General features: G+C 39.7%; 2 protein-coding genes across 3 annotated transcripts in view; one reads left to right on the forward strand and one right to left on the reverse strand.

Annotated features, from left to right (window-relative positions):
* The first annotated feature begins 473 nt into the window (after nt 1–473).
* On the forward strand, nt 474–9,386 carry zbtb2b (zinc finger and BTB domain containing 2b). Its single transcript, XM_067382993.1, has 3 exons — nt 474–1,091; nt 3,928–4,108; nt 6,101–9,386. Exons 2-3 carry the CDS (start codon nt 3,936–3,938, stop codon nt 7,539–7,541), a joined length of 1,614 nt encoding a protein of 537 aa, XP_067239094.1. The 5' UTR covers nt 474–1,091; nt 3,928–3,935; the 3' UTR covers nt 7,542–9,386.
* A 1,396-nt stretch (nt 9,387–10,782) lies between these two features.
* Nucleotides 10,783–18,847, reverse strand: part of akap12b (A kinase (PRKA) anchor protein 12b) — a 45,467-nt gene continuing 37,402 nt past the window's right edge. For both annotated transcript variants that reach the window (XM_067383842.1, XM_067383843.1), the window contains 2 exons: nt 14,022–18,665; nt 10,783–12,495 (listed from right to left, as the gene is read on the reverse strand). In XM_067383842.1, the coding sequence (XP_067239943.1) occupies nt 14,026–18,665 (4,640 nt within the window). In that variant the 3' untranslated portion in view covers nt 10,783–12,495; nt 14,022–14,025. The remainder of the gene's footprint in view (nt 12,496–14,021; nt 18,666–18,847) is intronic.

Below are 18,847 nucleotides of genomic sequence, written 5' to 3' on the forward strand. Positions count from 1 at the left end.
TATATATATATATATATATATATATACACACACAGTCAAACCAAAAATTATTCAGACATTTTTGATATATTTGTACTAGTGAGTGCAGGAGACTATGTAAGCATTTTAGTTTATTTATGTAAGTGAGGATAGCAAAATAAAGTAAACTGTGACATCATACCCAAAATCTTTCATACAGTGGAATTGATAAAAATTTGGAACCAAAAATGATTCACTTTGACCTGACCATGTTTTGCGCAAGTGTTATCTGACAAAATTAAGATAATTTTTTTTCTGACAGTTTAACTCAGAGGTCTTGTCATAAACTAGTGAATAAACTGTATTAATGAATGAAATGTTCAAGGTGTCTGAATAAATTTTGTTTTGACTGTATACACACATACACTTTTTAATATACGAATAAATAAACGTGGGTTTATTATATTTATATCATATTTATTCGCTTTAGCCATTTAAAATTTAAAAAACTCCATTAATATCCCCATGTATTTTTAAGCTAAATGATGTATCTTGTTGTAATATACCTCATTGAGTTCATAGCATGTGGGTGTGATATCATCGTTTTTCGAATAATACGCGCATTTCTCGTGAGCCAGTTTCTCTTGGCTGAAAAAGTGCACAGTCTGTCAACTGAAATGCAAATAGCCCTGCTGCATGTATCTGTCTCGATACGTTATCTTCATGTGGGGGTGGGTAGCGTGACCTACGGCTATCCAACTCCACTAAAATCCTATTATGTGTAACGTTCACCAACGTTTGTCGTCCCTGAATGATTACTCAACATTCGTCTCCGCCGCAACGTGAACACACGAGGAGAACGACACGCGTATCGTTCAGCAGTGCACTCATTTAGCTGCTCTTAGCGCCAAAGACCGTTTGTTTTGGCATCCCAGGGAAGTGGGTTTTACAACCGCTGTTTTAAGCCCTTTTAGACAGTCATGTGATTGTAACGTAACCCGACCGGAAAACACCGACGACCATCGCCGCCAATGCTGCGTTTGAGAGGAACAGAGCAGCTGCGAGCCCAACGGACAAGTCCTCCGGTAACAGACAACGACTCACCGAGCTCCACACGCTCTAGCGGAGGAAAGGTACGTGTGTGTTTACACCCATCAACCTTTATCATTTACTGTGCGTTTTCTGTATTTGTTGTTTTTTAGTTTATTTATTCGGTGACCACCCCTTCCCCCCGTGTGTGTGTGTGTCCGTTTCACGAAGCTCCGTTTATTTTTGCTTCCCTTCTCTGATGCGCGCTCCGTTCTGGGTTTATATCGTCGTTAATTTACACTATATTCGAGATGAGGTCGCTTGATCATGTGCTGGTCGAGTAGCGAGCTTCGGCGCGTGATAGTATCAGTCATCACGTTTCAGTTTTTGACGGTTTATTTTCTATTTGCGAAGGAAAACAGATTGCGGAAGTGGTCGGTCTCTGCGGGAGATCTGTCCGTTCCACGTGTCTCCGTAGTGGGAGGAGCTAGTTTACAAACCACAATGAGAGCAAGTTGAAGCTGTAGCGATTGGTTTGGGTTTGGAACTGAAGTTATGAGGAACTGCAATGCTCGTTTGATATATAGTCGGAACCAGGAAACACCTGTAAACGGTTTATAAATGACTTGATAAAATTAGTTATGTCACTGTTTGTATTTTCAGATAAATTTCGATGATTGCTGAAAGCTGGGTGACTTATTGAGTAAAAAACTAAAGTTAAATATTTACCCAAAACGTTTTGCTAATTAAAAACGTTTTACACCAAAAAGAAATGAAGACTTTTATGAAATATTAGAAATTATGTACAATCAGACGACATATCAGTCTTTTAGAAAAAGATGTTTTTTTTCTACTTCCTCATCGGTGCTGCCATGTTGACATCACATGATCACATGCAATGAGCAATAAAGTGCAACACTCAGTTCCGAAAAGTAAAAATCCCATTTATTTGCTCCATAGAAGAATGATTTTTAACAATAACTTATAAATCTTTACAGATCAACTGTGGGCTACAAGATTATTGTCAATGGTATTTGCTTTTGGTGAAGCAATCAGTCTGCATTATTTCAACTTAATTTTAAATAACAGTAAACAGTAAAATTTCTGGACAAAAAACGACATGATTCTGCAGAGGAATCTCCAATAAACAGAGAATCACGAAAAGCAAATTGCGCCAAAATATTTCTTTAATGCTAGCCCGCTCCCTCAAAGCTCCACGAATGACGTACAATTCGTTCTGTGTCCAAATAGGCCTATTTCCCTACTTTATTGTTGCCGAAAAACAGAATGTATCAGTAGTTTTATATTTTTCCCCTTTTGTTTTTAATTCGATTATCTAATTTGCAACGCTTCATGGGATTGTAGCTCTTTCTATTGTTAAAGCTGTTAAATACACTTTATCTCTTGTACCTTTTTACTTTAGTCCAATTTTCAAATACAATTTTGCTTCAAATAAAATTTTGTAATGCTATGATTCACCTTGTAGCTGGTTGGTTGGTTTGGTTAGCTTTTTTATTATTATTATTACTTCATATATCACTTTTAGAGACAATGTTCTTTACAAAGTTTAGAAGTTCTTTGCAAAGCAGCGTTACGTTTCATAGAGCGTGCCACCAATATCGCACAAATAACAACAATAACACAAAAAATTATTGTGATTCATTAATTTTATGAAATAATTATTTTATATGTATGTGTTGTAAACAAAAACAAAAAATATAGATGACAATGAACAAAACAAAATATAAACAAACTGCTTTGGTGTGAAACAACAGCACTTAAACAAACATCATGCGTCCAGGCCAGTAGGTCTCAGAATAGTCCAAAATCACTGGTGCCGTTGGACGATTAAAGATCTGACAATGTTTTGTTTTTTTTAAAAAGCTTTTTCCCCAGTCTTTACACACAGCTATGTGACGTTACAACCAATGCTTTCAAAGGCCACTGACAGTGAGTCTGTAGGCTCTATGGACTCTCCACCCTGCTTTCTCCACCCAAGCAGGGTTGAGTGGAAGTAGCCCCAGGAATGCTGGCTGAAGAGCTAGTCATGTGACAAACAAAGCCTGTGATTGACCTTAGGCTAATGGACATTCAAGGCACAGAGGCTGCTGAGCTGGTTCTGGTAGTTGAGGGTTAATAATAAGAACCTCAGGGATCTGGGTTCATTGTTCAAAGGTTGCCTCAGATGTTTGGCCTTTGGCTGTATCTGACCATTCTGTTGGTCTGAGTGTCTTTTTGCTATCTGAATAAACAGTTAGTTGTCTTAAATATAATTTCTAATGAATCTTAACCTTGTGATATGAAAATATTCAGATAATGCAGCTGAAAATGTTTCAAGATATATCCTGTGAAAATATGAAGTTTTAAACAGAGGGTCAATATGAAAACCACACACTCCATCTACAGTTTTTTCTGTTTGTAAATGTCTGGAGAATGCATACTCGGCGAAACCTTCCTTCAGCTTTATCTTAAATGTGAATGGGAAGTGGATTTGCCAATCTTAAGAAGCAAAAGAATTAGTGTTTAGGTTTTAGACTTTAGTAAATCAAATGCTGTATCAGAGTGCCTTAAAAGCACTGTAATTAAATCCTATCGCTTAAAGTAACAGCACATCTTCCCAAACAAGCCACACAGCATAAGGTTCATTTTAGTGGCACAAATCATGGGGGAAGAGTTTGTGTAATGCTTAAGGTCAAGGGTTAAAGTTTGTTCAAATCCTTAACCTTAAGAATAAGAAAGTAGTACTGGTTTTAATATTCATATGCTAAGTGTAAATTCGAGTTGAGCTTATTGTTAAATCCAACAGTGTTAGAATCATATTTATGGCTGTTCACTGCTGATTAAGTCCATGTCAACAGACAACTTAACAGTCTTTTTTTGGTGCATTGTGGTCTGTAGTAGACAGGAAGTTGACTGTCATCTCTGGCCCTTTCTGTGTAGGTGGAAGCATGGAGCTGGCCAATCATGGTCTTATCCTTCTGCAGCAGCTCAACGCGCAGAGGGAGTTTGGCTTCCTGTGTGACTGCACGGTCGCCATTGGAGATGTTTTTTTCAAAGCACACAAGGCCGTACTGGCCGCATTCTCGAACTACTTCAGAATGCTGTTTATACACCAGGACAGGTAAAAGCTTTATATGTTTTGTTTTTTTGTTTTGTTTTTTCATTCCCAAGTTGTGCCTATACTAGGGATGTGTTCTCATGTTATAACCAATAAATGACCAATATTACAATTCTATATTATTTTGTCTAAATGAATTAAAAATAAATCAGTCATTTCAAATGCTACAAGTGAATTTAGGCACTACAATATTATTATGTGCAGTTTGAAATGGATATTCATTTGCTAAAGGCTAGAGTATTCTACATGACTTTTTAAATCTGAACACATTTTAAAACACTAGGCATCATACACTTGCTGAGTTTGTAAATTATTACAGAGTAAAACTTGGCATTGTGTCCGAGCCTCATGGGTAGCGTTCAAACATATAGAGCAACTGCGCCTCCGGTAACCCTAGTTTTATTCCCAGCTCTACACTGTCCTTTCCAATAAAGGCATAAAAAGGCCAAAAATAGAACTTTAAAACGACAAAACAAAAACAAACTGGGCATCATACATTAAGCAACTAGGGATCACACACACTACCAGACTTTCAAACTGTCCCAGCGCAGCAAACTCACACAGAAACATGCACTTTGTTGATAAGAGATGCATGACAGATGGAAAACAATGTGTTCTAGAATCAGTTCAAAATATTAAACCTGTTCAATGTCCTCCAACTGGATAGAATCCTAGTGTGAAGAAGGGCTGCAATTATTATTTTGATAATCGATTAGTTGGCCGATTATTTCTTTGATTAATTGGGATCAAAAGCCAAAGTTTCTTTTTCTTTTCTTTTATTGACAAAACACTCTATTCCACATCCTGCGCAATGCTGTTCTTCAAACAAACATGCCAACTGAATGCTATGAAAACATATATAGCCTAAATATATCTTTGCTATATACAAAACAGCTTTGTGCAAAAGAGCTATAAAGTAAAAGGACAGTTTATAAATCCCTACTTTAAAAATTAAGATAATAATAAAGATAATAAAGAAAAACACAAACTCAGTGTTTAACTTCCAACAAAAGATATTTCAGCAAAGTGAACATTTTTGCGCTGAATATTAATTGTCTCCCTCTCCATTAGAGACAGAGCGCATTTAGGCCACGCCCAGACCGGGGGGAAAACAATCCAACCCTCTCCATTGACTCCATTGTGTTGCGTGAAGCTGCCGCCTTGTCATTTCTGACTTATAACAAAAAACAGAACAATGTCTAAATGCTGCTATGTGACAGGGTGTACAGCAAACAAGCTAAAAAACCCAGAACTAAATTTTTAGAAGCTACCGAGCCGTAAAAGCCAGCCTTTAAGGAGATAAAAGTGGATACATGCAATAAGACGTGACGCATCAGGTAAATTTTGGGATCCTGACACTCATTATGCCTCAATATGCCTACGTGTGCAGTAAACATTTTTTCACTGGTAAGTCAAATATCCAAATGTCAGTTTTTTATATTATAATTTCCTGTCAACGATTACTTTCCCCTTCAGTGGGCGTAGTTCTCAGAACGCTCGTTTTTTGGCGTCGACAGCTTAAAAAAAAAATTGCTGTACACAAATATCGATTGTTCAATAACTATCCAGACTGCAAATTGGTGCAAATATCTGGGCAAAAATTGTGTAGTGTATTCCAGCCTTAAAGATTACATTTATCATTATTGTTTAATTAGTTTTTTTAAATATTAACAACTTAAAGTGAAGTGAGCATCAGATGATGGCAAACGTAATCTGAATGTAAAATGTAATACAGGAAATGAACACAATTATCCACTGCACAAATATCCAGTATTGATCATGGATATCAATAGATTGTGCATGTTAGTACTATTAAGAACTATAAAATGTGTTTTTTGATTTTAAGGCACAATAAATACTTAAAATGAACAATGTGCTAAATTTGTGCTAAAATGTGCTCTTTTCTAATAAGCAAGTATTAAAGCACTTCCATAGCACAAAGATTGATGTGTGTTTTTTGACGTTGAATCTCTGTTTCTTTGTCTTCTCAACCAGTGACTGCGTTCGCTTGAAGCCTGCCGACATTCAGCCCGACATCTTCAGCTACCTCCTCAATCTGATGTACACCGGCAAACTGGCGACACAGCTTATCGACCCAGCTCGCCTGGAGCAGGGCGTCAAGTTCCTCCATGCGTACCCTCTTATTCAGGAAGCCAGTCTGGCTAGCCATGCAACTCAGACACACCCTGAGGTCAGCCTTCCCCTGTCATCCTCTCTTTATGGCATTCAGATATCAGACCAACAGGCCACACTCACAAACCGCCTGTCAGCGAGAACGCATCTCTCCTCGCCGTTCGACTTAGAAGGTGGCGGTTTGCTCGATGGGAAGTGCGTTACCACAAACAAAGCTACCTCACTGACGCGTCCTGGATCCAAGCACAGGCACGGCCTGTCGGAAACGGAGGTAGAAGCATCTGCGAGCACCAGTCAGTTTGTGAGGGAAGGCACAGAAATGGAAACATCTGCAGAGGCCCCATCTTGTTCCCTAAACACCAACACCATTCTACATGTGAAGCCCAGCATCATGAGAAGAAATGCCTCTCTGAGGAAGCATTATACGTGCCACGTCTGTGGGGGCCGTTTCACTCAGCGAGGGACCTTACGAGAGCACCTGCTTCTGCACACTCAGGCTATGCTCCCCCTTGTGTTAGAGTCCGTCGGTGCGGCTTCCCCCATGGCGACTGGAGGTGCTGCTACACCAGAGGTGGAGGAAGTTCTCAGAGGCAGCGAAGCCGCTGCAGCCACTCCCATCATTGTAGACGTTCCCAGTGACGGCGAGCAGCATCTGTACTCAAAAGACTCGCCGCATCCCGAAACCGCCATGCCTGTCCCGACAACAACCGCAGTCAGCCTGTACACTGCGCAGCCCCAGGCGGACACGCCTCCTCCGTCCGATATTGCTGATATCGACAACCTAGAGGGTGCGGCTGACATGGAGCGGGAAGTGAAGCGGAGGAAATATGAGTGCTCCACTTGTGGCCGTAAGTTCATCCAGAAAAGCCACTGGAGAGAGCACATGTACATCCACACAGGCAAGCCGTACCGCTGCAGCGCCTGCGGCAAGAGCTTCTGCCGGGCCAACCAGGCGGCGCGGCACGTTTGCATGAATCTGAGCTCGGAACCAGCGTACACCATGGTGGACCGACAGAGCATGGAGCTGTGTGCAGCAGATGACTCCAGCCAAATGGAGGCGCTGTTTCTGGGCTCGTCAGGGAGACCGTACAAATGCAATGTGTGTGAAATGACCTTCTCCAGCCCCAATGAGGTGATCAAGCACCTGTGCTTCAACCAGGGGGTGCTCTCGGGCGGAGTGGCTGGAGAAATGGGCGTCAGTGGGCTGAACAGTGACAACCTGGCCAAAGACGAAGGCTCAGATTCATCCAATGGTGGGCCGTTGATAACACCCATTAAAACAGAGGAAGTCTTTGTGGAATAGCTCCATATTCATCCACTTCAAAATAATGTTTTTTTTAATGTATTGCGTTTGAATTGTGGGTAAATTATGATCAGAAGTTAAGCTACAGATCAAAATTTCTGTTATATATATATATTTTTTTTTTTATTTTATTTTTTTTTCCTGGGGATTTTACTTCTACTGAAAAGTACTTCTGCTTTCTGTGTTATTCTTTTAACACTTGGTTATTATATTTATAACAGATTTACAGTCTGTTTAGGCCAACAATTCAAATTCCTGCTTCATTCTATATTTCTTTTAAGGATTTTTTTGTTGGTTAGTCGGGTCATTTGCAGTTTGTGTTGCGGTTAAAGCTCTTCCTCTAACTGTACAGGAAAAGGATGTAGTGAACTGCTGGAATCCTGCATTCGTCTCAGTGCAGATCAGTCTAGACTTCACATTAGGTTGGATTGGTAACTCCACAGAATATTTAAAAAATCCTTAGTTCATGAGCATAGCACCAAAATTTCTTTCTGTATGGCCCCTCCATGAAAAATGAAATGAAATGTCATTTTCTGAGCAGCTAAATGTGATATTGGTTTAAGAAATGTATTCACTACCTCAACCGCTTTCATACATGCAATATCAGACTAACCTGAAATTTGCATCAAAGGGTCGAGGATCAAAGTCAACTTTATCTTCCAGTGCCTCTGAGGAGTTACACAGATCTTGAAGTTTTTCTTTCTGTCACTGTTTCTAATTTCTTATTACATGCTTTGGGTTAGCAAGCGCAAGGTGTAATTTTAGATAACCTTTATGCAGTGCCAGATTACTTAATGTGACCCACAATATATTTGCCTACTTATCCACTTTTGTCATTTCACATTTGCTCACCTCTGTTATTGTGCCAATACCACCTAAATGATAAACATCCGTGCCGTCCGTAAAATTAGTTGGCGGCAGTAGCTCATCAGCAATCTGGTTGTGTTGCTCTCACTGTGGTTCAACATGTTTACAGTCGTGCTGTGTGTTTAATCAAAGTCGTTACTGTGTGTGAATTTAGAATACACTGTGGCCAATCGTACACATGTACATAAGGTAGCTTGAAGGGAGATATTTCTGTCACTGTTCGCAGATTTAATTTTGCCATGAAATGATTTGCTTGAGTATGTTCTTAAATTCCTTATTTTTGAGCCTTATATAACTTTTCTAATTTTATGTACAGTGCTTTATTTACAAAGAATTTTATAATCTCAAAGGTTGTATATTGATCAATGCATTTACTGTAGAATATTATCCATTTTAGTGTAGCACAATTGTCTGTATATTTGTCATCTCTGCATTGGCTGTCTTTATGTTCTAATGAAACTGACAGTGAGGTCATGCTGTTAAAGCACTGATATCTACTAAAGATCCCTGACTACTCTCATTATACTTGTGCTACATCAGGAAATTTCTTTTTTAACCATTTTAAGCCAGGGCAATTTACAATCAGTGCATATTATTTCTTCCATCTTTCTCTTTGTAAAGACCTTCTAGGACTATATTTTAAGAGCACTGTGAGTTGTTACTACTGAATAGCTAATTTAGAGCCCAGGAAGGACCATTTGCTTCATTTTGTTACAACTAAAGTTTTTTTTTTTTTTTTTTGCTTTTTTCTTTTTAAATTGTGATGTTAAGGGACAGGAGGCCTTGTCCAAATTATATGTAATCATACATGCCTTTTTTCCGTAGTATTGTTACAACTCTTTATTATTTGTACATATGCAAGTTGTTACCCATTGAGGCAGTTATAGGGAGGGGAGGAGAGGGGTAAAGGTGCCCCCTCAAACGCACAAACCCCAAAGCCAAGGCAAGCATACTGTGATCTCTCGCTCCTCAGGAACATGAACAGTTGTCTCTGGAAAAAAATACTTCCTTTGCATTTTCATTGTGAATAATGATAATAAATCCTTATGTTTTTGAAGTGTGCATTTTTTTTCTTTAATTTATAAAAATACAAAAATATTTACATTTTAAAATAGAATAGAATGTGGTTATTTTACGTCAGGTACAAGGTAACCAATAAGAAGTAAGCAATAAGGTAGCTACTCTTTGCATCGTGCCTAACAACGCCCTACAGTCGTGACTTATTCACGATACAGCACAGCCTCTCGTACCTTATTGCTTTTATAAAACGGTTACCACACAATACAAATATTAAAGCCAAAAATAAGTATCAGTGCAACCTTCATAAGGTAAAGTTTCACTAAAAGCCTTCCTTCCGCCGGAAAAAAATAGTCCCTGACCGTGAACAGCAACAGAAATTACATTATTACTCTGTCTTTAAACCTCTTCATGAGTAAGTCAGTAGTGAAGACTTTTACATTGAAAAGAGTGAATTGTTGTGAGCACAGAACAACTGACAAATGCTTTGACTAGTGCTGTCAGTCACAGGAAAACCCCTTAACTGTTAAAAGGACAATATATCGGACATTTAAACAGTTTTTATACATAGGACTGACCTGAAGGAAAATGCTAAATCTGAATGCAGGTAATAAACTCGCTCACTTGATCTCTTTCTCACAATACTTTTCTACATAATACAGTAAGCATCAATGAACAATATCAGTTTACGTTGCTAAGAGTAGTTGCTTAAGGCGTTGTGTAGTGATCAGCTGCATCCAACGGATGGTTGTCTATGAGTGATACACAGAAGCATTGGGTGAAGCGGTCATAGCCGTGTTTTATCGTAAATAAAACAGCTATTAACCAATCAGAATCAAGGACAGGAACTAACCGTTTTATAAATTGTAATATTTCACTGTATATATTTTTACTGTATTTCTATTTATTTATTTATTTTTTTTAACAAATAAACAGCCTGAGTGAGCGTTAGAGAATATAATATATAATACAGATGCCAAACTTCAAGCCAATTAAGCAATTCTCTGTTAGAGGCAAATTTGTACAGGGCAAATAATTTGCCTTTGTACTCTCCAACCATGTAAAATTAACAGTCAGAGGGACACACATAATAGTATAAATTATTATAATATACATAACATTATGAGATTGCGCTGCTGATTTTTTAAAAGAAAAACAGCATGGGATCATATGTGAGCCACTAGATGGCACCATTGCGGTGCCACTACACTTACTTAATGTTTACCCTGCTCAACTATTCCCAGTATTTTACTTATACCATTACAGTTATATTTACTCCATAGTTTGCATTTTCTGTATTCTCCCACCATCTGGCCGATGCACACTGACAAACAGAACAGAGAAAGAAAAAGTCAGCTTGATTTACACTAGCTTTATTTGAATGAAATATAGACATGATTCTGTATCCATACTATTAACAGCTTGAAGAATACAAAAAGAAGTGAGGCTCATGCTACTGGTATATAACATTCCATAATGCTTTCATTGGTTATTTGTTAATATTACAACATGACTTAAGGTACATAGGTATACAATTTGTACAAATGTTAAAGAGCTTCACAGTAGACTGTATTATAAAAAGCTAAGAAAAAAGAATGTGAGTGGGTTGTTCATTCAAAGCGTGACAGTAGTAGCAGAGCTGTTTTTCTATTAAAGATAATGCTGTCCAGTCTGTCATTTGCTTTCTGAATGTTGAACGACAGTCTAAATGTTTTCTTTTACATTTTGCCACCATCATCAACCAAATATGCAACAACTGTCACTCGTTGCATATTTTGAAATGCTTTTCTTTGTCATCCTGTCTGCATGTATGGCTATAATTTTACTCATTTCAAAGAGACTGACAATAAGGCATCTACATGTCTTTCAAAGAAACAACAGTCCTTGGTACAGAGATTAGAAATGCGAAAAATATTCTACTCTATATTACTGAATACCCACTTATCTGTGAATTAAAACCATGTGTAACTGGACAACCTGTGTTGGAGAGTTTACCAACCGATGGTGTGAATACAGTTCTCCTCGCACAATTACCTCACAATGTTCCTTTCCTCAGGTGCATTTTAGGTGTTAAAACATGCGTTTCGCTAAGGCCGTCAAACAGTGAAGTGCACATGTATGTTGAGGACAATAAAGCGTCCTTTTTTTAAACGCTCCCTACTCATGCAGGTGTTTATCATCAACGTGATCATCTATTTTCACAGGGTACCACTAAAAGCAGAATTGAACAGACTCTTAAAATCTCAAATGTCACGCATCAATGGTAAAATCGCTCATTGTGATTGTGCATGATAAATATACATAATAAAAAGACAACATTTCACAGTAAGGGAGAGAGAAGTGGTATATCTACAGTAAGAATGGAGATGATAATGGCTGGATATTGTGTTTCAGTGTTCACTGAATTTTACCTCATTTTCACATTACAGCCACAGCATATTACGCACTTTTTCATTTACTATAGCTGTAGAAGGTGTATCTGTACCATATTTGTTAAACTTGCTTGTCTAAATAATATTTTGTAATTTTACACCAGCATGACATCATGATTTCAATGGGGTTTTAGAAGGTTAGAATGTTTTTGAGAGGGTTGAGAGAATATTTTAGATATAAATAGAATATACAAAATAACAACCCTCCTGCTGCAACATCACAAACACACATTAGCTCATACAAGATCCACACATACATATTCTCTCCATTCGACAGACTGCTCAACAACTAATAAAAAAAAAATGAAAATGTCCATCGCAAGTTACATGTGAGAAACATGGCATCTGAAGCAATTTGGCAAAAAACAGTAAAGTGGGAATAGGGGACATCCCTTGATAAGTCCAGTGAGGCACAATACCTCAGTGATATGGCAGCTGAGTGAAGGGAAATAAGGAAAGAGGAATAGAGGGATGAATGGATGGATTAAATGAAAGAGAGAAGAGAGATTGAACTTGAGTCTCCTGCTCTGGGAGTTGGGACAGAGCACTGTCTCTTAGTGTCCTCCATGGCTGCCACTCACTTCCTGCTTTCCGGAAAGCTCGGTGTCCCAGTCATGTGATCGCTTTTTACATGCAGACTGCAAGACAAAAAGGAAAGTGGTGAGAAAACAGACAACCAGATGCTAATACATTGGCATTTTGTTTGTAATACATTTTAAGCTTATTTATCATGTGCACTGCTACGTCTGCTAATGCTAATTCAAATGCTATTTCAAAGCTGCAATCCATTTTGCAAGCTACTATCCTACGTTGTCACCCATCATTTCACATAAATGCACACACATCTGCACTGCATCTTCTGTGCCTCCAACCACTGTCTCGCTCTGTTGTATGACTCAGCACAAGTCACCAAGGCAAAGGGGGTAGTGAGAGAGAGGAAAGTGAGCCCTGCACCAAAGCTCAAGCTGCGATGCTATATATCACAGCCTCTGCTCTACTGCAGTGCTGCATTAGCACTCATCAAACATTTAGCAGACACACCCAGCTCTCTTCTCTCATCCCCTTCCTTTTTTGGTCACTTACTTTACATTAGGGCTCATTGAACAGTGTAATTATTTTAATAGGTATCAATTAATACACGTGTTTATTTTATGGAGTTGCCTCCGATTATGCTCTTTTTTGCTGCGCATGTAAGTAATAGTTTTAAAATGTAAAATGAGTAATACTGATATCAAGTATGTTTATGTGCACATTAAAAGTCTGAGTCAGACTAAAACAATAATTAATCTTTTTTAATTAATATAGGTAATTCAGTTGTAGCTTGGCTTCATTAAAGATGTAAACACATGAATCGTACTACAATTGGCCTTGTGAGCATGTTTCAAAAGATATGTGACATGTATCTGATGAAGACTGCAGCTTGACTACACAAAAACTGTGAATGTCAACGGACTTACTGTAAAGTAGCATTACCCTTCAAGTGCCCCTCCTAAATTATTACCTAGCATTCCTTAATAATTTCTTGTGAAAACTGACATGGAGAATCAGGTAGCATTGTACTTCATTGGGTACTTTTAAGACTTACTGAATTTAATAAATAATAAACTATCAATATCATAAATTATAAAAACATAAAAGTTTTATTCTATCTGCTCACTCCCGAGGATTGTATTTGATCATACAGTGTATATTTTTAAATTAATTGGTTCTCTTACTACATATTGAAAGCTTTGATGAGTGGAAGAGAATAAGAGAGTGCATTAGGGAGGGGATGGGGAATTATACTCGGTCTTTCACCACAAGTTCATCTCTCTTCACACGGCTTCCCTTTAAGACCCAGCATACAAAGTGAAGGGTCAGGCAGCGGCATTCCTGCTTTGATATCGAAGGTCCCTTGGTTACTGGTACATGGAACAAAAGCTTTTTCATCTCACCGAATGGAAATCCACCTCTAATAAAACTAAGATCCATTGATGCTTTTAAAAAGGCACCATGCAAAAACTGTGACAAGTTTACAAAGGAATGTGGAACTTATTTCTTTTGTGTGTGAGATGGACAAAACTACTTTTGAAAACACTAATATTTTGTTATAATTGTTGTTTTGTTTTAAATTTACAAAATAAAATAACAAATGATCAATTTCAATAAATTAATAAAGACTAACCTGCTCATGACACTGTGACAACCTCTGTGGAGACAGGCTCATTCTCATTCCCGACCTCCTCCACTACCTCCTCTACTGCAATGGCATTTGCTGTCTTCTCAGTAGGAGTCTCCAGTTTGGCAGATACATTTTTAGAATCCATCTTTTGACAATCTGGATCTCTGGACTCTCCCTGGTTTGTTGTGTCCTGTGTTGAAACTTTTGTTTGAGGCTCTTCCAAGTCTTTCTGAGGCCTGTCTACTACCGATTCCTGACCCTCTGAACCATCTTCTTTCATGTTTGTCTCAGTGTCTTGAACAGGTACATCATCTGCATTTATGACGTTTATGACACCCACGTTAAATTCCTTTGCAGTCTCAATCTGTTCCTCCTGTGCCATTTGACACTGCTCAACCATAACCTGGTCTTGACCTGCAGATGTTTCTGTCATCTTTTCTTCTGGTATGGCTTCTGAAACTTCTGAATCTTGTGTCTCTTGCTGGATTTCTGTTGGCACTTCTGTGGAATCTGATTCAACTTGACTTGTTCCTTCTTCACTTTCTTTGGTCTCTTCTGCTTGCTTTAGTTCGACTTCACTTTTTGTTACCTCTGTTTCTTGATGCACATCTGCCACTGAGACAGTGGCAACCTCCTCATTTTGAGCATGGATTTCATCTGTGATAGTGACTGGGACTGTTTCAGCAATCAGTATGGCTTCATTGACTGTTTTTGTTGGTTTCTCAGAGGCAATGCAAGTTTGTTCATTGTCGTCTTTACATATATCGTCAGATGCCTTTGGTTTCTCTGGGCTTGTTTCTAGTGGATCCTTTTCCTCTGAAATGACTTCTGTTGAAGGTTTTTCCTCAACAATTTCAGAAACCACTGGGAACTCTTCAAGTTTGACTTCCACTGATGTGGTAGAGCTCTCTACCTCCTCAGTAGCCTTCTCAGACACTTTTTGTTCTGCTTGTGCCTCAGCAAGGTTCACTACAACATTTTGAATGACCTCTTGCACAATAACACTGCTCTGTTTCTCAATGATTTCTGCCTCTGTCACTTGGGTTGCCTGGATCACTTCAGTTTCCTCTTTTGCATTCTCAATAACTTCCTCAACCACAACACTAACTTTTGTTGAGGCTACTTCAAAGTTTCCCTCAATGACACCTTGAGCAGATACAACCTCAACATCATTCACTATAACCTGGATACTGTGGTCACCAGTTGGAACAACAAGAGGAACCTTTTCCATAAGAGTTTCATGAGCTAGATCTGCTGAATGGGATTCTGTTGTCTCAGATGTTGAGCTTATAACACAGACAGCCTCTTTGATGACTGCAAATTCTTCAGTGGTGGCCACAACAGGAATGCGATCTTCCGCAGACCCAGCAGTTTGAGAAGCAGGCACCTCTGGAAGGGTTTCCATGGCCTCCTCTATTACAGCCATGGCAACTCCCTCTATAGATGCTACCTCAACAGTTGCAACTGCCTCTTTAACACCCTCCAGTTCTTGCACTTTCTCACCCTCAGCAACAGCAACTTCTGTCACTTCTACAGTTTGGGTAGAGATTGACTCTTCAACAGTTGCTACAACAGGACCAGCAGCCTCAACCTGAGAGGCTTTTTCTGTCACCACTGGCTCTTCAAGAAATTCTGGTTCCTGCTGTACATTGATAAGCGCTACTTTGACTGCTGTTACTTCTTGGATTTCAGTCACAGTCTCTGCTTCAGATATCTCCATCTCTTCAAACTGTGCTTTTGCCTCAACTGCATTTTCTAAGGGCTCATCTTTGAGCTCAGTTTGACTTCCACTTATCTGAGCCTCATGAACCTTATCCTCAGTCACACTGGCCTTTTCAGGCTCCTGTGTTTTGTCTCCAACAGCTAACTCTGTAACTAGTGCCTGAGTAACAACTGTGACTGACTCTACTGAAGGCTTCTGATTGAGGCTTTCTTCATCTACTGCCTTTATTTCACTAGTGTCAAGGCCGGTGCAAACAGCGATTGCCTCTGTTTTCTCATGTGCAACCAAGACTGTTTTCTCTTCCTTAATGGCTGACTCAACCAGAAGAGCATCAGTGATGACGGCAACTACGTTTTCCTGTTCCTCAGTCATGGTGACAGCTATGGCACTTGTGGTAACACTGACAGTTTCCACAGCTTCTTGAAGTACTACATCAGTCTCCTTCTCTACACCATCACCTGGGACAGGAGTTGTCTCACCTGATGTAACTGGTGATGCTGTGACACGTGAAACAGCAGAAACCATTTCAGTCTCCTCTACTTGTTCAAGGGCAGTAACTGCTTCTGATGTTAGCTCGACGATGTCCTCTGCAATGGTGTTATCGGTTGACTTGGGTGTGGCAGCTGTGTCTCCTTCTTCGGGTATGTCACTCAATTGCTTTCCCTCTGTCTCATCCTCAACATTTTCCACAGTGGTTGAGATCCAAGATGGTGATCTATCCTCAGCTGAGGCCTTTGTCTGAGTTCCTTGTGCAGATTCCTGCTTCACCTCCTCTGCCTTAACCACAACTTCTGTAGATGTATCATTGTCATATTCTGAAAGAGGCACCACAGCTGGAGTGTCTGAGTCATCCTCTGCAGAGCCAACATCAGAAGAAACCTGCTCTTGTTTACCATTAGTCTTCTTCTTTCTGCGTGGAATCAATTTCCTCAAAGAGAAAGAGGATTCTTCTTTGGGAATTTCACTGTCAGAGGTTGTCTGCTCTGGGCCTGAGGCTTCATCAGACTTGTCTTCTGCTTTAGGTTTCTTCCTCTGGACCAGCCTCTTGAAGGACTCCCAGGTAGACACAAGTTCTTCTTCTGGTTCAGGGGAAGAAGCCAAATTCTCATGGTCAGCTTCACCGGAGCTTACAAGAGGGGACTCGGCAGGCTTTGTCTGCTCTTCTCCAGACTGCTGCACTTCTTCCTCAATTTTAGGTTCTTCATCATCAGAATCAGATGTTTTTCTGGCCCTTTTTTTAGCTGACCCCACACAAATAAGAGCTTCCCAGGACACAGATGTATCCATTTTTCTTTTTGGCTCCTCTGCAACTGGTTCAGGCTTCTCAACTTGTGGCTCAGCCTTAGATTCTGCCTGTGACTCTTCTTTAGACTCAGATGGTACCTCTTCAGAAGGTTTAGGCTCATCAGTTTTCTCATCGAAGACGGCACTTTCAGTTGAAGATAGGGTAGAAGATTTGGGTTTGTCTCCAGGGGCTTCGTCTTCGCTCTCAGATGGTCTTTTGACTCGTTTTTTTGGAGTGACTAGTTTTTTGAAAGAGGACCAAGGTAAAATTCCATCTTTCTTTTTCTCACTGTCAGAAGTGACTGGTTCACCATCAGGCTCTACAGCTTGAGCCACCTCAGCTTGAGTTACCTCCCCTACAAGATGCTCACCAGATTCTTCTGGAGAAGATGCTCCGCTGTCAGGTTTCTGGGGCTCAGCAGACTCAGTGGAAGACTGGATGTTTTCAGCAGCTTGTTCACTTGATTCTGTTTGCTTTGATTCAGCTTCTTTCTTACTCTTCTGCTTTTTGGATGACAGCTTTTTTAGACCTGCTCCTGTAAACAGCTTCTTAAGTGGGCTTCCCTGAGCCTTGGCTTTCTCCTGAGATGACAGGGTTTCCGCTTCAGTGGTCACCTCATCTGAAACATCTGGCTTGTCACTTGTTGATTTTGCATCATCAATGCCTTGGGATTCATCAGCAGTTTCAGCAGCTGGAGCTTCAGCATTTTCAGTCTGAGTCAACGTTTCAGCTTCACTTGAAGCCTCAGCCTCTACTTTAAGATCTTGTGGCTTTTCTGTCTCAGTGGAAGTTGTTTCAGCTGCTGTTTCTGCTTTAGTTTCAACTGTTTCAGGGAGTTTCTTTACTTGCTCACTCTCAGCTGGTTCTTTCTCTGCATCCACTTTAGCTTCCTCTGTACCCTCAATAACACCCTCTGCTGTCTCCTCAGTTTCTTTAATGTCCTCCTCTGCAGACTTTTCTTTGACTTGTTCCTCATCTTTGGGCTTTTTGAAGCTTGTCTTCTTCCGCAGGTTAGAAAAGATTCCCTGAGTAAAAAATTTCTTAAAGGGACTCTGTGTCTCTTGAGAGGGTGGACTTGTGGGCAATTCAGTTGGCACTTCTGGCTCTGGTTCTTTCTCTGATATTGTCCCCATTTCTTCAGCAGATTTATCGGTTGCCTCATCACTTGTCTTTTCAGTCTCTGATGGGGCATCAACTACAGTTTGGTCTGTTAGTTCTTCTGCCTTTTCAGTCACTTCTTCAGCCATGGTCTCCTGCTCTTGTTCTGTGGTTTCTGGTGATTTATCTTCCACAGATTTGTTTTCCTCTGTTGCAGGTTCCTCTTTCTTTTCCTCAGTAGCTGCATCTGCACCACTCTCTGTTTCCTTCACTGTCAGCAGTTGCACAGGCTCAGTCTTCTCATTCTTGTCTTTCTTCAGAGTGAACTTGAATCCAACAAAACGGAAGATCTTCTTGAAGCCCACCTCATTTGTCTCCTCTTGTTTTTCCTCTACTACCTTCTCTTCTGCAGTTGTAATTTCATCTGCATTTGCAGAATCGTCTCCTTTCTCTCCATTAACTTGAGGGGCAACCTCTTCCTGATGCACCTCAATTGTTTCAGGGCTGTCTTCTTTTTGGGAGATGGTGTCTGTTTGGCCAACTGTAATGAAAAACATGCACAGTTTTAGTAAAGTTTCTAGTATATTTTTTTTTCAGTTACAGTTGTTCAAGTTACTTGAGTTCACAAATTACATAAATCAAACCAATCATCAGTGGGATCATCAAGGAATGAGTTAACAGATTATCGAATATCATAACACTCATAAAGTCTTATTAGAACTC

The sequence above is a fragment of the Chanodichthys erythropterus genome, chromosome 4 (genome assembly GCF_024489055.1).
Source record: "Chanodichthys erythropterus isolate Z2021 chromosome 4, ASM2448905v1, whole genome shotgun sequence".
Classification (NCBI taxonomy): Eukaryota; Metazoa; Chordata; class Actinopteri; order Cypriniformes; family Xenocyprididae; genus Chanodichthys; species Chanodichthys erythropterus.

Coding starts and splice junctions, on each gene's coding strand:
- zbtb2b (XM_067382993.1), top strand. CDS start 3,936: ATGGAGCTGGCCAATCATGGTCTTATCCTTCTGCAGCAGCTCAACGCG. Junction 4,109..6,100: donor CTGTTTATACACCAGGACAG/GTAAAAGCTTTA, acceptor CTTCTCAACCAG/TGACTGCGTTCGCTTGAAGC.